Here is a 22,972-nt window from a genome sequence, read left to right as displayed (position 1 = left end):
GTTGCTATGCTGTTTTTTACATTCTACGTGGCTTTAACTGTTGTTTTTGATTAAAAAATATAATGGCTGGTTGCTAGGGTGTTGGTATGCAGTTTCAATATGTCTTAAGTGTTTTTTTTAGCTGTTTGTGCGATTATTAAGCATTCTGGCTGGATGATAATGTGTTGCTATGCATATTTAATATGTCTTGAGTGGTTTTTAGCAATTTCTGTGATTATTAAATATTCTGGCTGGTTGCTACGGTGTTGCTATGCAGTTTGTGTGTGTTCTAAGTGATGACATTAAATAAGTTTTGTGATTACTAAACTTCCTGGAAGATAGCCAGGGCACTGGTCTCTCAGTTGCTAAGTGATTTAGATGGAAAATGTTGCTATATAGTTGCTCGGGTGTTGCTAGACTATTCCTAAAGTATCTTTGGATCGTTTTAAACATGTCGCCTGTTTGATGGACGCATTCCCATGAAGCTGCTATTAGTTCCAACAGCCTTTTATAATGTTTTGGTTCCGTTGTTGTTGTTCAGACTGGGCTGCTGCTCTTTCACTGCTCGGTAATCTGAGAGGTTTTAACATATTTCTGTGGGATTTGCTAGATCCTTCTGGCTAGCTGTTGATAACGTGGTGCTGCTCAGTTGTTACTGTTGCTATTATATAATCGCTATAAGGCGTTACGGCGGCGCAGTGTGTAGCATGATCGCCTCACAGCAGGAAGGTCGCTGGTTTGAGCCTCAGCTGGGTCAGTTGGCATTTCTGTGTGGAGTTTGCATGTTCTCCCAGTGTTTGCGTGGGTTTACTTGCGTGCTCCGGTTTCCCCCACAAGTCCAAAGACATGCACTATAGGTGAATAGAATAAGCTAAAATGGCCGTAGTGTATGTGTGTGAATGAGTGTGTATGGGTGTTTTCCAGAGATGGGTTGCAGCTGGAAGGGTTTCCACTGCGTAAAACATGGGCTGGATAAGTCGGCGGTTCATTCCGCTGTGGCGAACCCAGATTAATAAAGGAACTAAGCTGTTACTGCTAGAGTATATTGGGTTTATTGATTGTTAATGCATTGCAATGCGGTTTCCAGCTTTCCAAATTGTTAAAAGTGTACTGCTATACTGCTATTAAGCACTTGAAAGTACATTTACTCACAATAATATATTTTTTTCATACTAAAACACATGATTTAAAGTGTAAGGTAATCCAAAATTGAAAATGTATCACCCCCAAATGGTTCCAAACCCATTTGACTTTCTTTATTCTGTTTTGAAGAAATCTGAAAACCGGTAACCATTGACTTCCATAAGAAAAACAAACACTATGAAAGTCAATGGTTACCGATTTCTTCAAAATATCTTCTTCGGTGTTCAACAGAAGAAAGAAACTCATCCAAGCAGAGGATGAGTAAATCATGAACATATTTGAGTTGAGTGAACGATCCATTTAAGGTGCCATTCATATATAAATAGTGGCGATAACATGTACAGTAATGCTCGATTTAGCAAACACGTATTGTACCTGACCATAAATAAAGTCAGGAATGTGCATAAAGTGTCTGAAGGGAAAGTAGTACGTGCGGATAGAAACGCATCCACTGCAGTCGGCTCTGCCAATCTCTCAGCATGTGAACACACACACACGCACGCACAATCTGCATTATTCAGTAACAGAGTGTTGAGTGGGACAAAAGCAGGTCTCCGGAGAGGCGGCTGCACTGTAGATGTGTTTGTGAAGGACTATAATAGACCCCAGCGCAGCAGATCATGAAACAATATCACTGAGAAAGTCTCGTTTTAACGTATTCTCTCCGTGACCTCATTATTTAGTACTTTTACATTGAGCACAATGACTTTACAGCTTGGGATGGTTCACTCGAAAATGAAGATGTACTCGCGCTCAATCCTGAGTTTCTTCCCTCTGTTGAACACTGTAGATGTTGTTTTGAAGAAAAAGTAGTAACCATTTACTTGCATTGTAGGATATACTATGGAAGTCAATGGTTACAGGTTTTCAGCATTCTTCAAAACGTTTTCTTTCGTGTTCAACAGAAGAAAGAACTTGTATACGTTTCAGTCAAGTAAAAGGTGAGTAAATGATGACAGAATTTGGTATTTTTAGGTGAATGGTCCCTTTATACGTCTCTGTATTTTTCATTTATTTATGGCTGTGAATTGCATTGTGGGATGTTGATCTCTGCTGTCGACTTTTGATGTTGAAAATTCAACTCTACAGTTTAAGAAATTCACTTTTATTGACATTTTAGTCATTTAAAATCATAATATAGTGTATACGAAGTAATTTCTAGAGAAATAAGTGTGTAAAATGACAGAAAATGTGCTGGCAGTTCATTACAAGGTTTTTGTAGCGTAATATACAACACCAACCCAGACAAAATATAACTTTACACTATAAAAATGTTCATAAAAGTCACTTTTTCCAACGTTTCATTGTTAAAAGTTTTTGAAATAAAGATTAAGATCCCATAATGCAACTCAAAAGCATAAATAAATAAACACAAATGAATCACAAAATATGGAAAACTGCTATATTATGGATATTTTTTACAGTGTGGACTGACCAGACCGGAAAAGGCAGAGGTTAAAGCTTAATTCATGAGTAGCCATCACACATGTGTAGTCAATGAACAATAAATAATAAAAAGATGCAATAATAAAGACGTGACAGGCTTTTCCTTAGACAGAGAGCCGTATCTGTAGGGTAAGAGGATATCTGGATGCTGACCTGAGCCTGAAGTGCTCATTTAATGAGGTCAGTCACGAGGGACAGACAGAAAGGTTAAGAGAGAGAGAGAGAGAGAGAGAGAGAGAGAAAGAATTGATTAATATTGTTTTTATTACTGTTTTATCCTATATTGTTGATTGTTAAATGTACAGTTTGTTCTGATCAAATATTTTTATTGATTGTATGAATAATATGATACATTAAATAATAATGATATAGTGAATAATAATGTGATATATTTAATAATAATAAGTTGAATAATAATGATATATTGATTAATAATGATATATTGAACAATGATATATTGAATAATAATGATATATTAAATAATAATGATATATTGAATAATAATGATATATTGATTAATAATGATATATTGAATAATAATGATATATTGAATAATAATGATATATTGATTAATAATGATATATTGAATAATAATGATATATTGATTAATAATGATATATTGAATAATAATGATATATTGATTAATAATGATATATTGAATAATAATGATATATTGAATAATAATGATATATTGAATAATGATGTGATTAATTGAATGTGATATATTGAATAAAGTGAAATATTGAATAATAACATGATATATTGAATATTAATGTGATACATTGAATAATGATATATTGAATAATCTGTAAAATTGAATAATAATGATATAATTAATAATAATGTGATATATTGAATAATAATGACATATTGAATAATAATGATATGTTGAATAATAATGATATAATGAATAATGTGATGAATTGAGTAATGTGATATATTGAATAATAATGATATATTAAATAATAAAGATATATTCAATAATAATGATATAAACAATAATGTGATGTATTGAAAAATAATGATATATTGAATAATGTGATAGATTGGATAATAATAATATATTGAATAATAATGTGATATATTGAATAATAATGATATAACGAATAATAATGTGATATATTGAATAATAATGATATGTTGAATAATAGTGATAAATTGAATAATAATGTGATATATTGAATAATGTGATATATTGAATAATAATGACATATTGAATAATAATGATATATCGAATAATAATGCGATATATTGAATAATAATGGGATAACAAATAAAAATGTGATATATTGAATAATGATATGTTGAATAATAAAGTGATAAATTGAATAATGTGATACATTGAATAAGAATGTGACATTGAATAATAATGTGATATATTGAATAATGTGATATATTGAATAATAATGATATATTGAATAATAATGATATATCGAATAATAATGCGATATATTGAATAATGTGATATATTGAATAATAATGATATATCGAATAATAATGCGATATATTGAATAATAATGTGATGTATTGAATAATGCAATATATTGAATAATGTGATATATCGAATAATAATGTGATATACTAAGTAATGTGATATATTGAATAATAATTATATATTGAATAATAATGATATATCGAATAATAATGCGATATATTGAATAATGTGATATATTGAATAATAATGATATATCGAATAATAATGCGATATATTGAATAATAATGTGATGTATTGAATAATGCAATATATTGAATAATGTGATATATCGAATAATAATGTGATATACTGAGTAATGTGATATATTGAATAATAATTATATATTGAATAATATTTATATATTGAATAATAATAATGATATATTAAATAATAATGTAATATATTGAATAACATGATATATTATTTATATTTTTATTTAATTATTATATGTATATATCCTTTTTAACAGTACTACTACTACTTTTTTGATTTTGTATTTTTGTTTTGTTATACATGCATGTTCTTTTGTCTTTAATGTAAACTTTATAAATACTTTGGCAATACATTTGTAACATTTGTCATGACAATAAAGCAATTATTGAATTGAATTGAACTGAGAGTGAGAAAAAGATTTTTTTTACTACTACTATATACTGTGTTTACATTGTTTTAAAACACTTTAAAAATAATAATTTATTTAACTTTACAAATTTATTTATTCATTTTCATTCGGCTTAGTCCCTTTATTCATCAGGGGTCGCCACAGCGGAATGAACCGCCAACTTATTCAGCATGTGTTTTACACAGCGGATGTCCTTCCAGCTGCAACCAAGTACTAGAAAACACCCATACACATTCATTCACATATACACTACAGCCAATTTAGTTTATTTAATTCACCTATAGCACATGTGTTTGGACTGTGGGGGAAACCGGAGCACCCAGAGGAAACCCACGCCAACACGGGGAGAACATGCAAACTCCACACTGACACTGGCTCAGCCGAGACTCGAACCAGTGACCTTCTTGCTGCGAGGTGACAGTGATAACCACTGAGCCACTGTGTATCCCTTATTGTAACATTTGTCATGCCAATAAAGCAATTATTGAATTGAATGGAATTGACTGAGAGAGAAAGAGAGAGAGAGAGAGAGAGAGAGAGAAAGAGAGAGAGAGAGACTCAGGTAAGATGCCAGAAAGCCTTTTTGTTATTTCTTCCCAAAGAGCGTCCATTATTCAGGACTCGGGTTACCGATAGGATTGGTTTGCAACAGGTGAGGTTGTCATGGAAACCCGAAAGAGGAAAGGAGTCGGTGGGGAATAGAGAGCATTGAGGGATGAGGTTACTGGAGTGCAGATCAAGGCCTTCATTCTAACCAGAGCCGCACTGCTGGAGCTCAAACTAAACTAAAACCAGGTACAAGACAGAAGAACAACAGAATGAAAGATTAAAAATATTTTGGTTTCTCAAAACAGACAAAATGTTTTCATTAAGTATAAAATGAAGTACTAAAATAACTAAAACTGAAAGAAAAAATCCATTAGGGCTACATTATTAGATTTGTCCACATATAAAAGATAAGACAGATAGACAAGATACATGCCATTGTCAAGTAATCTAAATGATTTAACAAGATATAGACATTTGGAGAAAACAAAAAGTAAATAATAATTGATGTCAGTCCAGGGTTATTACATAATCATTACCTCAAGCTAATTCATAATCAAAATGAAATAAACATGATCTAAAAATGCTATATTCCACCAAAACTAGGGCTGCACGATATATGGTTACAGCATCAATATGCAATGTTGAGTCTGAATTATAGCTGAATAAGAGCTACAGAACACGTGATTTGGAGACTCGCTGATAAGCTTGACCATAATAGAGTGAAGGCATGTGTTTAAAACATTTGAGCACAAAAAATTATAATGTTTCATTTAATTAGTAATCTACAATTTATACAGTTTATGCAAAAATTAGAATTTTGTCTTGTTTCTAGTCCAAATATCAACATTTCGAAGCAAAAACAAGATTGTTTTCCTTAGCCTCATGGCAGATCATTTTGCTTGTTTTCCGGGAAAACTCTTAATTTTGAGTTATTTCTTCTGAGGGTGAAAATAATACAATATTTTTACTTGATCTAAGAATTTTTCAATATTTGGACTCGAAACGAGACAATGCAAAGTAAGAGAAGCATTTTTGCATTACTTTTGTCCCTGAATAATGTTAGACTCCCCAGAAACTACCAAATAGAGCTATTGATCTTGTAAAACTACCGCAATATATACTGCAGAAAAGATTTTTCCAGTATCGTGCAGCCCTAACCAATACTTTATAAACATATATTTTACTGCAAAAGGCAAACAAATTATTAAAAAATCTGACTACAATAAAATAAATAGCAACGATAATAAAACTGTAGGGGAAAATATGAATAAAAATAAATAAATAAATAAAAATATATATTACAGGTGGGCATAGATTTTTATTTTTTTAATCTAGATTAATTTCGAAATTAATCTAGATTAAAATGGCTCATTTGAATTCTACCGAAGGCATTCAGAATGTGTGCTACCCAAATAATAAGCCTTTGAGAACGGGTTTCTCGAGCCAGGTGGTGCATTAGAGCAGGGTCTCATCTCCTATTTCCAAAATGCATCACAAACTGCTTGAGAAACTGTTCTACTCTGATAATTGGTGATGAAAATAAATGATGTTCAATAAGATGTACTTGTGTTTACTAACTGTTTATTCAGTTAAACATGAATGTTGAACTGTAGGCCTACATAAGCTCCAAACAGCCATTTCATATTTGCTTTTGATGTCCGTACATACAGAAAATGCTGCTTCTCAATGCCAAGTTCACAGAGCCCTGACGGTGTGTCGAACATTGAGTATGTTTACATGGGCAACAATACTTTAATACGATTTTAATATGATTAAAACAATACTCTGATTAAGAGTCTATCATGTAAACAGAGACTTTTGATTACCTTAATGCGACTAAAGTCATAACTGAACTAAACAGAAATGGAATTAAGACATGTGGAGTGCATATATTAGTGGCATTACTGAAGTAAACACTGCAATCAAACTATTACCATCATGTAGGACTTTTCACCATATTTTCCGACAAGATCCAAGACACAGGAGGCTGTCAGTAAAGGACCGCACACAAAACACACACACACACACACACACGCACAAAATGCAGAAGTTTTTTTTCTTTCCGTTTGGCGAGCGTTATTACATTCCATAACACTCTCACCAGTCCTTACCCCTTATTTGCGTCTAATACCTCAGTATGTCACGGCGTATGAATGAAATATTCATGAGTTAAAGTGAAACTGCCGAACTGCAGCTAAAGTCAGGCATTTTGCTGATTTGATTCAGAAGAGGACTTGTTTGTCAGACGGCTCACCGGTCACGTATACATCCGCGCTAAAAGAGCAAGGTGAAAGTCATCATAGCTTGCGTAGAATAGACCCAGCTTCCAACCCAACTTTGAGAATAGATTAACGGCGATATTTTTTTAAATCGCGCGATAAGAGTCTCGCGTTAACACCGATAAAGGCCCAGCACTAATATATATATACACACACAGCTGAAGTCAGAATGATTAGCCCCCTTTGAATTTTTTTTCTTTTTTAAATATTTCCTAAATTAAGTTTAACGGAGCAAGAAAATTTTCACAGTATGTCTGATGATATATTTTAAAGTCTTATTTGTTTGATTTCTGCTAGAATAAAAGCTGTTTTTAATTTTTTTAAGCTATTTTATGGTCAATATTATTAGCCCCTTCAAGCTATCAATTTTTTGTCGATAGTCTACAGAACAAGCCATCATTATACAATAACTTGTCTAATCACCCTAACCTGCCTAGTTCACCTAATTAACCTAGTTAAGCCTTTAAATGTCACTAAGCTGTATAAAAGTGTCTTGAAAAATATCTAGTCAAATATTATTCACTGTCATCATGACAAAGATAAAATAAATCAGTTATTAGAGATGAGTTAAAACTATTATGTTTAGAAATGTGCTGAAGAAATCTTCTCTCTGTTAAACAGGGGGGGGGGGGGGCTAATAATTCAAGGGGGGCTAATAATCCTGACCTCAACTGTATATCTTTATATATTTTATTTTTTTACCACTCAGTCACAACAGAGGCGGCTAAAATCCTAGCAGCTTTAGCTTAGCACAAAGTCAGAGTATGATAATTTATGAGTAAACAACAACTGGTTTGGAAACATTTGTAAAACAAAGTTGTTTTTGATAACATATAAATTTTTACACACCAAATAACACTGAATTATTTGTTCTTTCTCTACTAGTCAAAGTTTGGACTCATCCACTCACTCTTAATTATGTGAGAGTCAAAGCCATAAATAAAAGCACAACATGAGTGTCCAGTAAATCTAGCAGTCTATTTATATATGAGAAAGTTGTTTAATTGATTCATTAAAGCAATAATAATTAATATAAAACTTCAACCATTCTATTTAAAACTGTTTTATTTATAAATACTGTAAGGGGGAGATTATTTGGGCAACACATCAGATGTGATCATTAGCTACTCAAGGGCTCCCTCTGCTGGCTGGAGCTTTATTAATTTAGCAAAAGACTAAATATATGAGTGAGAACGCAATATAGTGCAACACTAAAGAACGTAGAGTTCAGATCCACCTGAGCTACTCTGTGAGATTCTGGCCTGTGAAGCTGAATGATGGAGTTACTGCAGGTAGTCCTCCTGGAGGTCGGAGGTCAGCGAGCAGCGGGTCAGTGTGGACAGGTAGAGGGCAGTGGTGGAGATGGGGGTGATTCCTGCTGAAACCTGCAGGATATTGAGGAGACGCAGAGCTGCAGCGCTCACACCGTCTGCAGTCTGATACATGCACACACACACACACCAAGAGGAATGGGATGCATTAGAAAATAATAAACTACATGAAATTCAACCTCACACAGAATTTTAAGACTGGATTTGATCAAGTGGCTTTTACCAGATGCTGAATTGGACATACAATAATAACCCAAGATTTTTTGCTCCAAGGTGAAGACCCTACTCAGTGTTTGTACTGCACAATTCCCCTTAATATAATACACCTTTTACTGGACTGTCCTGCTATTAATGACTCTTTATGAAATGAACTCTCTAAAGGACATTTTTAGCAAAGTGACACCAGAAAAGATTTCAGAGTTTTTATCATGTATTAACACTAAATATCTTATATAACTTGTGTATTCGATTGTTTGTTGATGTTTAATTGTATATTTATTATTGAAATGTTCCCGCCATGAAAATAGCCTTGGTTGCCGACACGGCATTAAATAAAAAATACATTACATTACACACACACACACGCACGCACGCACGCACACACACACACACGCACACACACACGCGCACAAGCAAAACCCACAAATAGGAACAAACACACACACACACACACACACACACACACACACGCACACGCATGTATACAAACAAAAAAAACATGCACACCAAACACACACACACATGCGCACACACACAAACAAGCGTACCCGCACACGTATGCGCACACACATACATGACATGTACACACACATAAAAAAAAGAGAATACACAAAACGCATGCACACAAAAAAAACACACAGAAAAACACGCACACAAAAAATACACACAGAAAACAAGCACACACAAACACACACGCACAAAAAAACTCACAAACACAAGCACACAGAAAAAAAACACACACACAAAAACTCACAAAAAAAAAACACACACACAAAAAAAACACTCACAAAAAAAACACACACACAGAAAGGCGCACACAAAAACAAGCACACAGAAAAAAACACAAAAAACATGCACACATCAAAAGACACACACAGAAACACGCTCACAAAGCACGCACACAAAAACATGCACACACAGAAACACTGACACAGAAATATACACAAAAAACACACATGCACAGAAACAAGCACAAACAAAAACACACACAAACAAAAACACACACAAACACACACACACACACAGAAACACGCACAGAGAGAGAGGAAGACATTTACTGACAGTATTTATTAATACTTGCAGTTGTTTATCATTCACTGTGTTTTAAAGACTAAATGTTTGAACCTCGACCCGTTTTGTTTTAAATCTGAATTACATAAATAAATGATTTTAAAAACAGCCAATTAAAACTAGCATTTTTCTAGGGAAATCTTATATCGTAGGAAATCTTGTCATCCTTTTCCAGCATCGTGCAGCTCTAATATCAACTCTAAACAAGTTTCAACAGCTTGATTAATAAACAAACATGCTGTTGTTTTTGGACTGAATGTACAGCTCTGAAATGTACAGGATGTTCTGATGACCTCTTACATGCCAAAAGATGATTTCAGGAGTGCTGTAATAACAGAAGGGATGATGTAAATTACCCTGTGTTCAGCGCAGATGACGGGACAGTGATGTGAAGCAGCCAGCTTCCTCACACTGACCAAACGCTCCTGAGTGTGGGAACCACAGCGAGCTGAAAACACACACAAACACACACGTCTAGCTCTGACATTCACAGACAGACCCATCACCACTCTTTAAAAATAAAAAAATTAAATTAAAGGCACAATAAGTAATATTTTTTCATTAAAACACCCAAAAAACACTAGAACGATGTAATATATTATGCGTATAACTAACAGACTTGCAGCATCTCTTCTTTCAGTCTTACTTTTGTTTCATACTACATGATAATCAGTGTTGAATACTTTACATATCATGAACATGATCATGTAGGCAGGGGCACCTCTGGCCGGTACGGGCCTTATGAAAACATTTTGATGGTGTCGCGGACGATAGTAAAGGGCGGTAGGGGGTTGTGGGGTTCGATTGGGGGCCCCAAAACAGCGTTGGCCCTTAGAATAGTCCTGCGTGTAGGATGATGAAGACTACAACTCTCATGATTCCACATTCATTGTCATCAAAATATGCCTTTGTTTGTTGTTAATACAAGCCCTCTAGTGGCCCAAATTACATCATGCGCCTTTAAAGTTAGTGTGTTATTCTTGAAAAATTAAATACCTTCGTTTAAGCATGCACCAAATTAAAATGACATTTCCAATTTCTCCTTATTAACCCCAGAGGGAATTTAACTTAACCGGCACATTTAGCATTAAATAAAATAAATAAATAAATAAACTAAATAGTCACTAAAGAAAATCTTATTATTTCCTATTAAATCTCTCGAATGACTATTATTATTAGTGAAATATACAAAATAAATATTTTAGAACAGCATCCAATCAACCCTTGTCAGGGTGACGTTGAATGTATTTTTATTGTGCAAATGTGAATTAATTTGTGTGAAAATGTTGAGATGCAAGACGTTGTGCTGTGTGATGGATTGTATGATGGTTTGGTAAAACTTACCGTCAGTCACCAGGAAACACACTTTCCCCAGAAAACAGTCTGAATGAAGATGACTGAGGGAACTCTCTGCAGACTGAAGACTGAAAACAGACAGAGAGAGATCGAGTCTGAGCGCTCACGGTCAAACACATCAGACAGACAGACAGAAAAACCAGACAGACAGAAAGAAAGAATGAGAGTCTAAATGCTCAAGGTCAAACAAAATGGTTGCACAACATTGGAACAATTTTACATTGCAATATTTTTGTCTTTGGGATTTATATTGCGATATATTTTCACCAGATGACTAATAACTCTATTTGCAAAGTCATTATTTGGGATGATTTTGTAGGGGAGTGAAAATTAAATATATTTTTCATTTATTATATACATAAATGGCTGCACGGTGGTGCGGTGGATAACACGTTCGCCTCACAGCAAGAGGGTCACTGGTTCCAGCCTCGGCTGGGTCAAGTTGGCATTTCTGTGTAAAGTTTGCATGTTCTCCCTATGTTCGCGTGGGTGTTTCCTCCGGGTGCTCTGGTTTCCCCAACAGTCCAAACACATGCGCTATTGATGAATTGGGTAGGCTAAATTATCCAAAGTGAATGTATGTGAATGAGTGTGCATGGGTGTTTCCCAGTGATGGGTTGCGGCTGGAAGGGCATCCGCTGCGTAAAACATACGCTGGATAAATTGGCAGTTCATTCCGCTGTGGCGACCGCAGATTAATAAAGGGACTAAGCCGAAAAGAAAATGAATGAATGAATGTTTACATAAATAAGCACAATTGAGCAAATATTAAAGTGAAATAAACCGTGCTTCATGGTTTTCTGGGAACAGAAATTGAATAATAAATGTAAAATATCCCTGTATAGTCTTCACCATATAAATAGTTTAATAAAACTTCTTTATGCACTAATAAAACGCTTTAAACTTTCTTTAAATGCTCAGTCACCGGCCCTAAAAACACACGTAGATGATAAATTTCACTATTACGGTTTAATTCTGCAGTGTCTCCGCAAATCTCATGTGTTTTGACCTGTGGCTTCTGGTCATCTATAATCCTAACTCAACACTGCATGTCTTGCGATGTGACTATTGCAGACGCACACACTGCAATATCGATGCTCAAACGATATATTGTGCAGCCCAATCAGACAGACAGATAAACTATATCTTTATATTTTTGTATCTTTAAAATGTATATTATGTGTGTGTAATGTGTGTATTACTGTATGCCTCCCTACGGTCTACCACAGAGACCCTTAGTCTATTTATGTGTGTTTACATGCTAAACACTGTGGTGTGAAATGTTCGCATGTTCTTATTTCTTACATTGTTTAAGTTTAAATTAAATTTCTATTCTCTTATTTTGATATTTTATTGTGATTATAGTTTTATATTTGTCCATCTATTTCAAGCTTTGGCAATATTGCATTATTTACAGTCATGCCAATAAAGCAATGTTGAACTGAACTGACAACAGGCAGACAGACAGATAGAATGACAGACAGACGGGTGTACCTGCGCTCGGACAGCAGACTCACTATAAACACTATTAAATCAATACGTGGACGAGCTTCCTTGTTCTCAACAGGCAGAGGGAGTTTCTTGGCCAAACGTCTGAAACACATCAGGAGGATTTACACACACTTAAAGGGAGAGTTCGGCCAAAAGTGAACACTTACTCGCTATTTACTCAACTTCAAATGGTTTCAAACATCTATGAGTTTTATTCTTCTGTTTAACACTAAAGAAGATAATTTGAAGAATGCTGAAAACCGGTATCCATTAATAGAAAAAAAAATACTATGGAAGTCAATGGTTACCAGTTTCCAGCTTTCTCCAGAATATCTTCTTTAGTGTTCAACAGAAGAAAGAAACTCTTAAATGATGACAGAATTTCAGCTCTGGGTGAACTATACTTTTAAATACAGTATTAATTACATAAAAATAAGAAAAATGCTATAAATCTTTACATGATCAATTTAGCGAATAATTGATATACAATATTCAGGGTATATACAGAAATCAGAGGGTAAAATTCAATACCTTTTAAGACCTTTTTAAAGACTCTTTCGATAGATTTTAAGACCTCATCGCCACTTTAGGTCTGAACAGGCAACACTTTAAATATATTCACTAAATACTGATTGTAAGAAACTAATCCTAAACTAAAACATTACTCATATACTTTATAAAAATGGTAATCCAGAAGGTCTCGCCTATAGAACAGCAGAAATAATGGTGCTGCCTTGGTTACTTCAGTGAACAAAGCAGTGTAACATTAAATATAGCAGGATTTGATCAATTTCATAAACTACACAGCATCCCAAAATTACTATAATTATACGACTGTATAATCAAAAATGATGCAAAATTTAATATCTTGTAACAGCATTTAAGACTTTTTAGGAGCCTTAAACTTCTCTAAATTTATTGCTCAACTTTTAATACCTTTAAAAACCCAGCGGACACCCTGATATTATTATTATTAGAACAGCAATCTACAAATCAAGATAACAAGAATTACTATTAGAGATTTCACTGACAATATATGAATATAATAATATCATGTGAATATTCTAATGATATAAATAATATAGTACATTTTAACTGGAATAATACTGCTCCCCTATACACTTATATCTACTGTTATTTGCTTCATTTATATCAGAAGACTATGATTTTACACAGTAAGAACAACTTTATTAACTATATTATTAACAACTATATATTTTTAAAATATATATATATATATATATATTTATGATCTGTTTTTGGTCCTGTCTCTGTAATCCTGTTGCACTGTTGAAGCTCTGTCACCAAAACAAATTCCTCGTATGTGTGAACATACCTGGCAATAAAGCTCTTTCTGATTCTGAACTGTATGAATAATGTAAACAATAACACATGAGAAAATCTATATATGAATTATAATCACAAATTATATGCATGCAGGCCCGTAGCCATCCTGGTGAAAGGGGTGGTTCTTTTTTTTCTCAAAATGTGGGCTTTTTTGCAGTTATTCACCTCATTTTCTATTTAATTATGATGTTTAAATACTCCAATAAGTGGCCTTTTAAGCAATAATTTTTGTTGGATTAGCTTGCTGTATCCTCCATTTTCGATGTACCAATAAATGTAAATATTTCCTAAAGATTTATAATCAACAAATATAAAAAAAGAGCTTCACGATTTTCTTCTAGCTTCTCTTGAAAATTAATTTAACAACAGCCTAATTAGTATAAACAGCAAAAGTCAGTCTAAGGCACTCGAAAAATGTGGAGAAGATATTAAAAAGCCTTTAATGACATGGCTATTTCTTAAAACTGCGCCTACACGTTTTGATAACACTTGACTTCATCGGGGTAACCTGATGTAGCTGCAGTTTTAAGGAACAGCCATGTCAACAAAGGCTTTTTATTATTTTTTCTTCCACATTTTTTGAGTTCCTTGGACTGAAATTGATGTTTATTCTGATGAATCCCTTACATAAAAAGCACCGACACATTATTTAAGCTACCCCTGAAAACTTTTTGTTTGATTTTGGATTTTTTACAGTCTAATTAGTGTTAAAATTAACTTTAATAGGCTGCTTTTGCTTGACCTATTGCTATTGCGATTTGGCACTTACACATTGACGTTGAAGTCCTTCTCATGTTGCACTATGGCGTTGGCTAGTCTGTTCTGCAGCTCCTCCTCATTTTCTACCAACTGTATGGGTTAAATGAAACCATTAAAACATTAATATTAGGATTGTAAACAAACAGCATCACTGATATCACTGACGGTTGATACTCACCAGAACAGTAGCGGTGTTCAGCTCGGGGACTTTGCTGTACGGCGACAGGAGCGCCATGATAAACGCTTTCAACGACACGAGTTTTGATTATTTATTTACTTGTTTGTTCGTTCTTTTACCAAAAAAAAAAAAAAAAACAGCGAAAATTCCCGTTTCCGTCGCTTACTTTTCTCGCGCGGTTTTTCAAAGCTCACCCGCTTGACGTCACAAAGCGCGACGCCGCGGCCGGAGGTAATGCGCGCGCATCTATCATTGTATGTCCAAAAAAAATCAGGTTAGTTGTAATTTGACCCCCAAAGATGTCATTTTTTTTTATTTTGTTTCAAACAATTTATCCGTGGAGTTTATAATGAATCTTTTGATTTTATTTGGTAAATTTCATGTTCATAAATGCAGATTAAATAACTCTAAACCTTGTTTAAAGGTTGCTATTATAGATTTTCATTTGTATATAGAATCGCTTCAATATATTAATAGCGAAAAATGTAAAAATACAATTATAGTGGCAAAGGAGCTGATGCTAATTGAGTAGTAAACTTGCTGTCATTTGGATAGGTTAAAATTATTTCATTGTAAAGATCTACGTTGAATTGTTTTTTTTATTTACTTGATGTAATTAATTTTTTTATTTTGTGTTGCTAGTTACGTTTGTATTTTGAATGTCATGTTTGAATTGTATATTTGCTGTTCTTTAATAAAAAAAATAAATAAAATAAATAAATAAAAAAGGTAATGCGCGCGCTGCTGCCCTCGCGCGTTCATTTTATTTGTTTATTACAGATGTGCCCAAACTTTTTCTCATGAAGTGCTAACACCAAACTTTATTCAGTGCTGTGGGCCAACATTAAATAGGTAATTAATAATATTCAAGAATATACTAGAAAACCTTGCTTTATATTAACTATTGTAGTCTCTAAAATGGCTTTTATAATGAATTCAGAACAGTAAAAACAAAAACAATCCCACTAATAATTACAAAATGGCGTTCGATGCTGAATACACGAGTCCAGCTGCACTTGTTTTGCTGTTATTTAGCTCACTATTGTCTTCTGCTTTGTTCTCTGTCCGTGAAGTCGCAGTATTTACAACTATGAAAATCAGATTCATTGACAACATTTAATTGAAACGATTCATTTTAGTTAGCTTTTTTTGTAGCTCAGCAATAAAACAAATAATCCAAAAAGGTTATGATGTATTAGAAATGATTTAACCCCCCCATCACTCCCTCCTCAGATTGGATGGTGGGCCAACTCAAAGGTTACCATGAGCCAGCTTTGGCCCGCGGGCCCTAGTTTGGGCATTTCTGGTTTGTTATGTTTTATTTTTTGCAATTTGTACAATTAACATACAAATGAATAACAGAAAATAGTAAAAAAAATATTAATAAATTAAAAAAATATATTTTTTCTGCTGTTTTGTGTTTCGGTTAACGTATACAGCTGCACATTTTTGTTAATAAAAGTAGTCGTCCGGGCAGTCCGGTTTACCCCACAGTCCAAACACATGCGCTATAGGAGAATTGATGAACTAAACTGGCTGTAGTGTATGAGTGAGTGTGTATGGGTGTTTTCCAGTCAGCTGGAAGGGCATCCGCTGTGTAATACATATGCTGGAATAGTTGGTGGTTCATTCCGCTGTGGCGACCCCTGATGAATAAAGGCACTAGGTCAAAGGAAAATGAATGACTTGCTTTAAAGAAGAAGCAGCCCCGAAACACTTTAAACAATGAAAGCAAGAGATTTATTGTTTCATAGCATGAACGACAAGGCAAGATGAAGATTTGAAGACAACCGCTCAACACCGCAAAACCAAAGAGTGATCCAAAGGGGAAAGAGGAGCTCCGCGCGCATCACGCACCGCCGCAAAGCATGTAACAACCCAGTCAGAAACGCGTGCGGAGCCCCGTGTGTGCAGACACTGGTGTGGTTTTGTAGGAGGAAAGAAAAGAAATCACATTTGAATCCAGGTTTACAGCTCAGCTCAGGTTAAATGAACAGAAGAGCAAAAGAATAACCTCCACGTCAAAGCCAGTCATTCAAAGAGCTTTAATAAAAAGGGAAATAAAGATAACCAGATGTAAAATGATGAACAAGACGTCTTGAGTGGTGCTTTTCTATCCCGCAGGGCTTTTCTTCCTCCGCCTGCTCTTATTTTCATTTTCTTTGCAACATAAAAAATTGAACTACGTCTAAACGCGCCCGTCCCCTTCCCTCAGCTGTTCTTTTGGTTTGCAGAGAAGATCAGAGCAACTCCGGCTGTCAGAGGGCCAAATAATGATGCAGCTCACACACACACACACACACACACACGCACGCAAGCAAGCAATCGTTTACACACTCACTCTTACAAACACTTGCATACAAGGGCGACCACACATGCACTCTTACACGCATACACACATACACACTTTCTCCCACACACACACTCAAGGAGGCTCACACATATTTTGACTCTTTCTCACTCACACACACACCTTTCACTGGATGATCTGATGTTGTTCTAGATTTTTTCTAGACTCTTTGACACACACACACACACACACACACACAAGGATGATCTGATTGTGATCTGATGTTGTTCTAGAGTTTTCAAGACTCTGACACACACACAAGCAATTGTTTACACACTCATGCACACACACAAACTCTCTTACAAACACTCACATACAAGGGCGACCACACATACACTCTTACACGCACACACTAGCAGGCGCACATACACTCTTACACACTTTCTCTCACGCATACACACTCAAACACGCGCACACACTCTCTCTCTGCATTCACTGGACACCCAGATCGGATTGAGATCAGCTGTTGTTCTAGACTTCTTTAGACTTTCTCTCTGACACACACACACACACACACTGCATGTGTTTTCAGATCAGTGTGTTCTAGATCTCTCCAGACTCTCTCATACATACACACACACACACACACACACACACACACACACACACACACACACACACACACACACACACACACACACACACACACACACACACACACACACACACACTCTGCATCATGTGTTTTCAGATCAGTGTGTTCTAGATCTCTCCAGACTCTCTCATACACACACACACACACACACACACACACTCTCTCTCTTTAAATCAGCTGTTTTCAAATCTGTGTGTTCTACATCTCTCTAGATCCTCTCTCGCTCGCTCGCACACACACGCATGCGCGCGCACGCGCACACTCACACTCTTTTTTTTTTTCTCCGCATCAGCTGTTTTCAAATCAGTGTGTTCTAGATCGGTCTAGATCCTCACGCGTGCCCAGCCGCGCACACACACTCTCTCTCTCTCTCGAAATTAACAGTATTGTGATCAGCTGTTTCCAGATCAGTGTGTTCTAGATCTCCCCAGAGTCTCTCACACACACAAGCATGCACACACACTCACTCTTACAAACACTCACATACAAGGGCGACCACACATTTAAACTTACAGGCAGCACACACACACATTCTCTCTCTCACACACACACACATGCACGCACGCACATACACACACTCTATGCATCATGTGTTTTTAGATCAGTGTGTTCTAGATCTTTTCAGACTCTCTCTCTCTCTCTCTCTCTCTGCATCATGTGATTTCAGACGGCTGTGTTCTAGATCTCTCCAGACTCTCTCTCCTCAGAGCTGGACCTCTGTTCTCTCTCCAGAGACACAGACCGCTCGCGCTCCCTCATGCGGCTCAGCTCGGTGCTGGGCGATCTCTCTCGCTGTGTGTCCCGCCGGCCATCATCCCGCCACCGCTCCTCCACAGCGCAGCTCTCCCTCCACAGCTCCTCAGACGGCGGACGCTCCTGATCTCTGGTGTGGGAAGACCTGGGGGTGCAGGAGAAACAGTGAGCGTTACATTATATTATACACTCACTGGCCACTTTATTAGGTACACCTGTTCAACTGCTCGTTAACGCAAATCTCTAATCAGCCAATCACATGGCAGCAAAGCAATGCATTTAGGCAGGTGGACATAGTCAAGATGATCTGCTGCAGTTCAGACCGAGCATCAGAATGGGGAAGAAAGGGGATTTAAGTGACTTTGAATGTGGCATGGTTGTTGGTGCCAGACGGGCTGGTCTGAGTACTTCAGAAACTGCTGATCTACTGGGATTTTCACACACAACCATCTCTAGGGTTTACAGAGAATGGTCCGACAAAGAGGAAATCTCCTTGTTGATGCCAGACTTCAGAGGAGAATGGCCAGACTGGTTCCAGCTGATAGAAAGGCAACAGTAACTCAAATAAGCACTCGCTACAACCGAGGTCTGCAGAAGAGCATCTCTGAACCCACAACACGTCCAAGCTTGAGGCGGATGGGCTACAGCAGCAGAAGACCACACCGGGTGCCACTCCTGTCAGCTAAGAACAGGAAACTGAGGCTACAATTCACACAGGCTCACCAAAACTGACAATAGAAGATTGGAGAAACGTTGCCTGGTCTGATGAGTCTCCATTTCTGCTGCCACATTCGGATGGTAGGGCCAGAATTTGGCATCAACAACATGAAAGCATGGATCCATCCTGCCTTGTATCAATGTTCAGGCTGGTGGTGGTGTAATGGTGTGGGGGATATTTTCTTGGCACACTTTGGGCCCATTAGTACCAATTGAGCATTGTGTTAGCGCCACAGCCTACCTGAGTACTGTTGCTGACCATGTCCATCCTTTTATGACCACAGTGTACTCATCTTCTGATGACTTCCAGCAGGATAACGCACCATGTCATAAAGCATGAATCATCTCAGACTGGTTTCTTGAACATGACAATGAGTTCACTGTACTCAAACGGCCTCCACAGTCCCCAGTTCTCAATTTAATAAAGCACCTTTGGGATGTGGTGGAACAAAGGATTGGCATCATGGATGTGCAGCCGACAAATCTGCATCAACTGTGTGATGCTATCATGCCAATATGGAGCAAAATCTCTGAGGAATATTTCCAGTAGCTTGTTGAATCTATGCCACAAAGGATTAAAGCAGTTCTGAAGGCTAAATGGGGTCCAACTCGGTACTAGTAACATGTACCTAATAAAGCGGCCGGTGAGTGTTTTATATTGTGCTATATTATATTATACTATATAATATAATATTATCCTATGAAGATTATATTATAAGCATTATGTTATATTATATAAATGAACCTATTATTATATTATGAGCATTGTTATATTATATTGTGAGCATTATATTATAATCTTTTATATTATGAGAATTATATTATGGGCATTACGTTATAATATATATTAAACTATGAGAGATCTATTACATTATACTAGATTTAACTGTATCTGTGATGCTACGAACAGTTAATAGTTATTTTTTTAAATAGTTAAGTTGATGCATTAATTAACAAAGAGCAAAACATTTATGACATTATTTGTCGTTGCTGTTAGCTGGTTATTAAACAGAACTGAAAGTGTTTTATTATATAACATTATATTACAAGCATCGTGTTATATTATGAGCATTATACATGTGTTACAGTATTTGTTGTTGTTGTTAACATTGGTAATTAAACCGAAGCGAAAGTGAAAGTGTTCCCGCACCTCTTCCTCTTGCTCCTGTGTGAATGAGAGCGAGAGCGATGGCGATCTTTGTGTCTGTGTTTTCTCTCTCGCTCCCGTTCTCTCTCTCCATCCTCACGATGACGGCGAGAGCGATGAGAAGACGAGCTTCCCCCTTCCCTGAGAAACACAAACACACATCAATATAAACACTGCTTAGCTGAGAGAGAGAGAGAGAGAGAGAGAGAGAGAGAGAGAGAGAGAGAGAGAGAGGCGTTAGGCTAAATGAAGCAGATGCTCACCGATAGCGTTCTCCACTCCTGGATCTGGACCTGCGGACACAGCAATAAAGACAAACACTCAATATTATGATGCTTAACTTATTTAAAGATCTTTGAAATGTGCATTTTTGATTGATCTGTAAGAGAGCTACACAATATATATTGTTTTAGTATCGATATCGCAGCGTGTGAATCCTCAATCACATCGCAGGACGTTCAATGTGGAGTCAGGATCATAGCTGAGCAGCTACAGCAGCTCAGAGCACATGAGAATTTGAGTCGTTACAGTTAAACCATAATAAAGTGAAAGCTTATCATTTACATTTGTAGCTTTAACAAAGATTAATTTTATTTAATTATTTACACACTGAAGAATATACAGCTTCACTGCACATTTGATTCTTTTATTTCTGTACTTGTATACTGTTACGACGTCTTCATTTGTAGCTCTACTTGTTGTGGTGCCTGATTGGTCTTATGACATTGATCGTAAGAGACACAAAAAAAAAAAAAATCAATGATGCGTAACAGCACAACTCTTAATGATGAAACCAAGCGTAAGAGAAAGGAGAGGCGCCTCCGCAAGAGGGCGTGCAGGACCAACAAACCAACTGAAGGAACTCTAACTGACCTCGCTGCTCAGTTTAACACATAACTCTTAGTGAATGTGTAGGTACACTATGTATGAAGGCTGACTTATACTCGGATGACTATGTATCTGTCTTCCCGAGGGATTTTCCCACTGTTCAAATGATATATGCTCTTTGAATGTGGAATTTAATTAAGATGTGCACCTGTGTTTATGATTGATCTATGCTCTGTTTCTGAACATTGTTTATGAAACCTGTCTCCCAACACGGTCCCAGAGTCCATCGTTATCTATGCATGATGAGTATAAAAGCTGAAATGTACAAACCAGCTTTGCGCTTTCTGACTTCTCTATACTGAAGCCGGTTGCCCTTTATCCTCAACGGAGGATAAAGTAAGGATATTGTTTATGTTATTTGTCTTTTGTTTATTATACTTTTTCACTGGATTTTATTGTATTAATAAAAGTATATTTTATTACTTTTCTTCACTGGAGTGGACATTGACTTCATTTTCCAGAATCCATCAAGTTACCCTGTGTGGTAAAGTATGAATCTAATTTATTCTTTTTGCAAAAACATTATAAAGACGATCCTTTAACTTAAACTCTAGCTAAGAAATATAGCGAAGGGAGGATCCTGGTTTATCTTTGTTTAATTAGGGTAATTAAATAAAGGCGATCCAGCACATTGTACATATTGTTTGCTTTACATGATCTCTGCTTGTAATTTATTTTATTTTATGCACCCCCCTACAAAATCATCCCAATTAATCTCAAATTATTAATTCATTAAGGTATCGTGTGCAGCAAAACAACAACAACAACGTGAATCGCAAAAAATGCAATGCACTTTTTCTGTAACATAATTTGAGCTGAAAGTGAGAGGGCAGGACAAAGAGTGGTTCCTCCCTCTTAAAAAACAGCCAATAGCATTTCCTTTCCTCATAGATCTGCCAGGGAAGGTGGTTGACTTCATGCGTATATAGCAACAGTAGGTGTGTTTGACTTGAACCACAGCTGCAGCCGGCAATCAACGAGATTAGCCGGGCGGGGGCGGAGTTGAAAAAGGAGCCATCAGGTCGGACACTTCGGAGCTCGTAGTTTACTGCAGTCATGATGACCGATTACATGTCAGGATTAGTTATACATTGCATCAATAACAAAAGAGTTACTGTACAAATAAAACAGATTAGGCTCGACAAATTATAGTTCATTTCCAACAATAAGGGAATTATTATAATTATAACAAAAGTATAATGAGATCAGAAAAACGAGATGAAAAGGAAATAAATATAAATCACTCTTCAGCCTTCTAGATGTTGAATGGTATACTGG

General features: G+C 36.0%; 2 protein-coding genes across 2 annotated transcripts in view; both read right to left on the bottom strand.

The window, feature by feature from the left end:
- Positions 1 to 6,777: 6,777 nt before the first annotated feature.
- pane1 (proliferation associated nuclear element) lies at positions 6,778 to 15,472 on the bottom strand. The gene is made up of 6 exons (XM_056456192.1): positions 15,245 to 15,472; positions 15,077 to 15,156; positions 12,964 to 13,062; positions 11,458 to 11,537; positions 10,470 to 10,561; positions 6,778 to 8,928 (listed from the first exon to the last, which is right to left on the bottom strand). The coding sequence occupies exons 1-6, from the start codon at positions 15,299 to 15,301 to the stop codon at positions 8,776 to 8,778; spliced, it is 561 nt and encodes a 186-aa protein (XP_056312167.1). The 5' UTR covers positions 15,302 to 15,472; the 3' UTR covers positions 6,778 to 8,775.
- Positions 15,473 to 16,961: 1,489 nt separating this feature from the next.
- Positions 16,962 to 22,972, bottom strand: part of zgc:158803 (LUC7 domain-containing protein) — a 21,896-nt gene continuing 15,885 nt past the window's right edge. The window contains exons 8-10 of the mRNA XM_056456164.1: positions 21,070 to 21,099; positions 20,810 to 20,947; positions 16,962 to 19,087 (exon numbers count right to left, since the gene is read on the bottom strand). Of these exons, the coding sequence (XP_056312139.1) occupies positions 18,868 to 19,087; positions 20,810 to 20,947; positions 21,070 to 21,099 (388 nt within the window). The 3' untranslated portion in view covers positions 16,962 to 18,867. The remainder of the gene's footprint in view (positions 19,088 to 20,809; positions 20,948 to 21,069; positions 21,100 to 22,972) is intronic.

Source organism: Danio aesculapii, chromosome 1 (assembly GCF_903798145.1).
Source record: "Danio aesculapii chromosome 1, fDanAes4.1, whole genome shotgun sequence".
Classification (NCBI taxonomy): Eukaryota; Metazoa; Chordata; class Actinopteri; order Cypriniformes; family Danionidae; genus Danio; species Danio aesculapii.
This window is presented reverse-complemented; position numbering and strand designations above follow the sequence as displayed.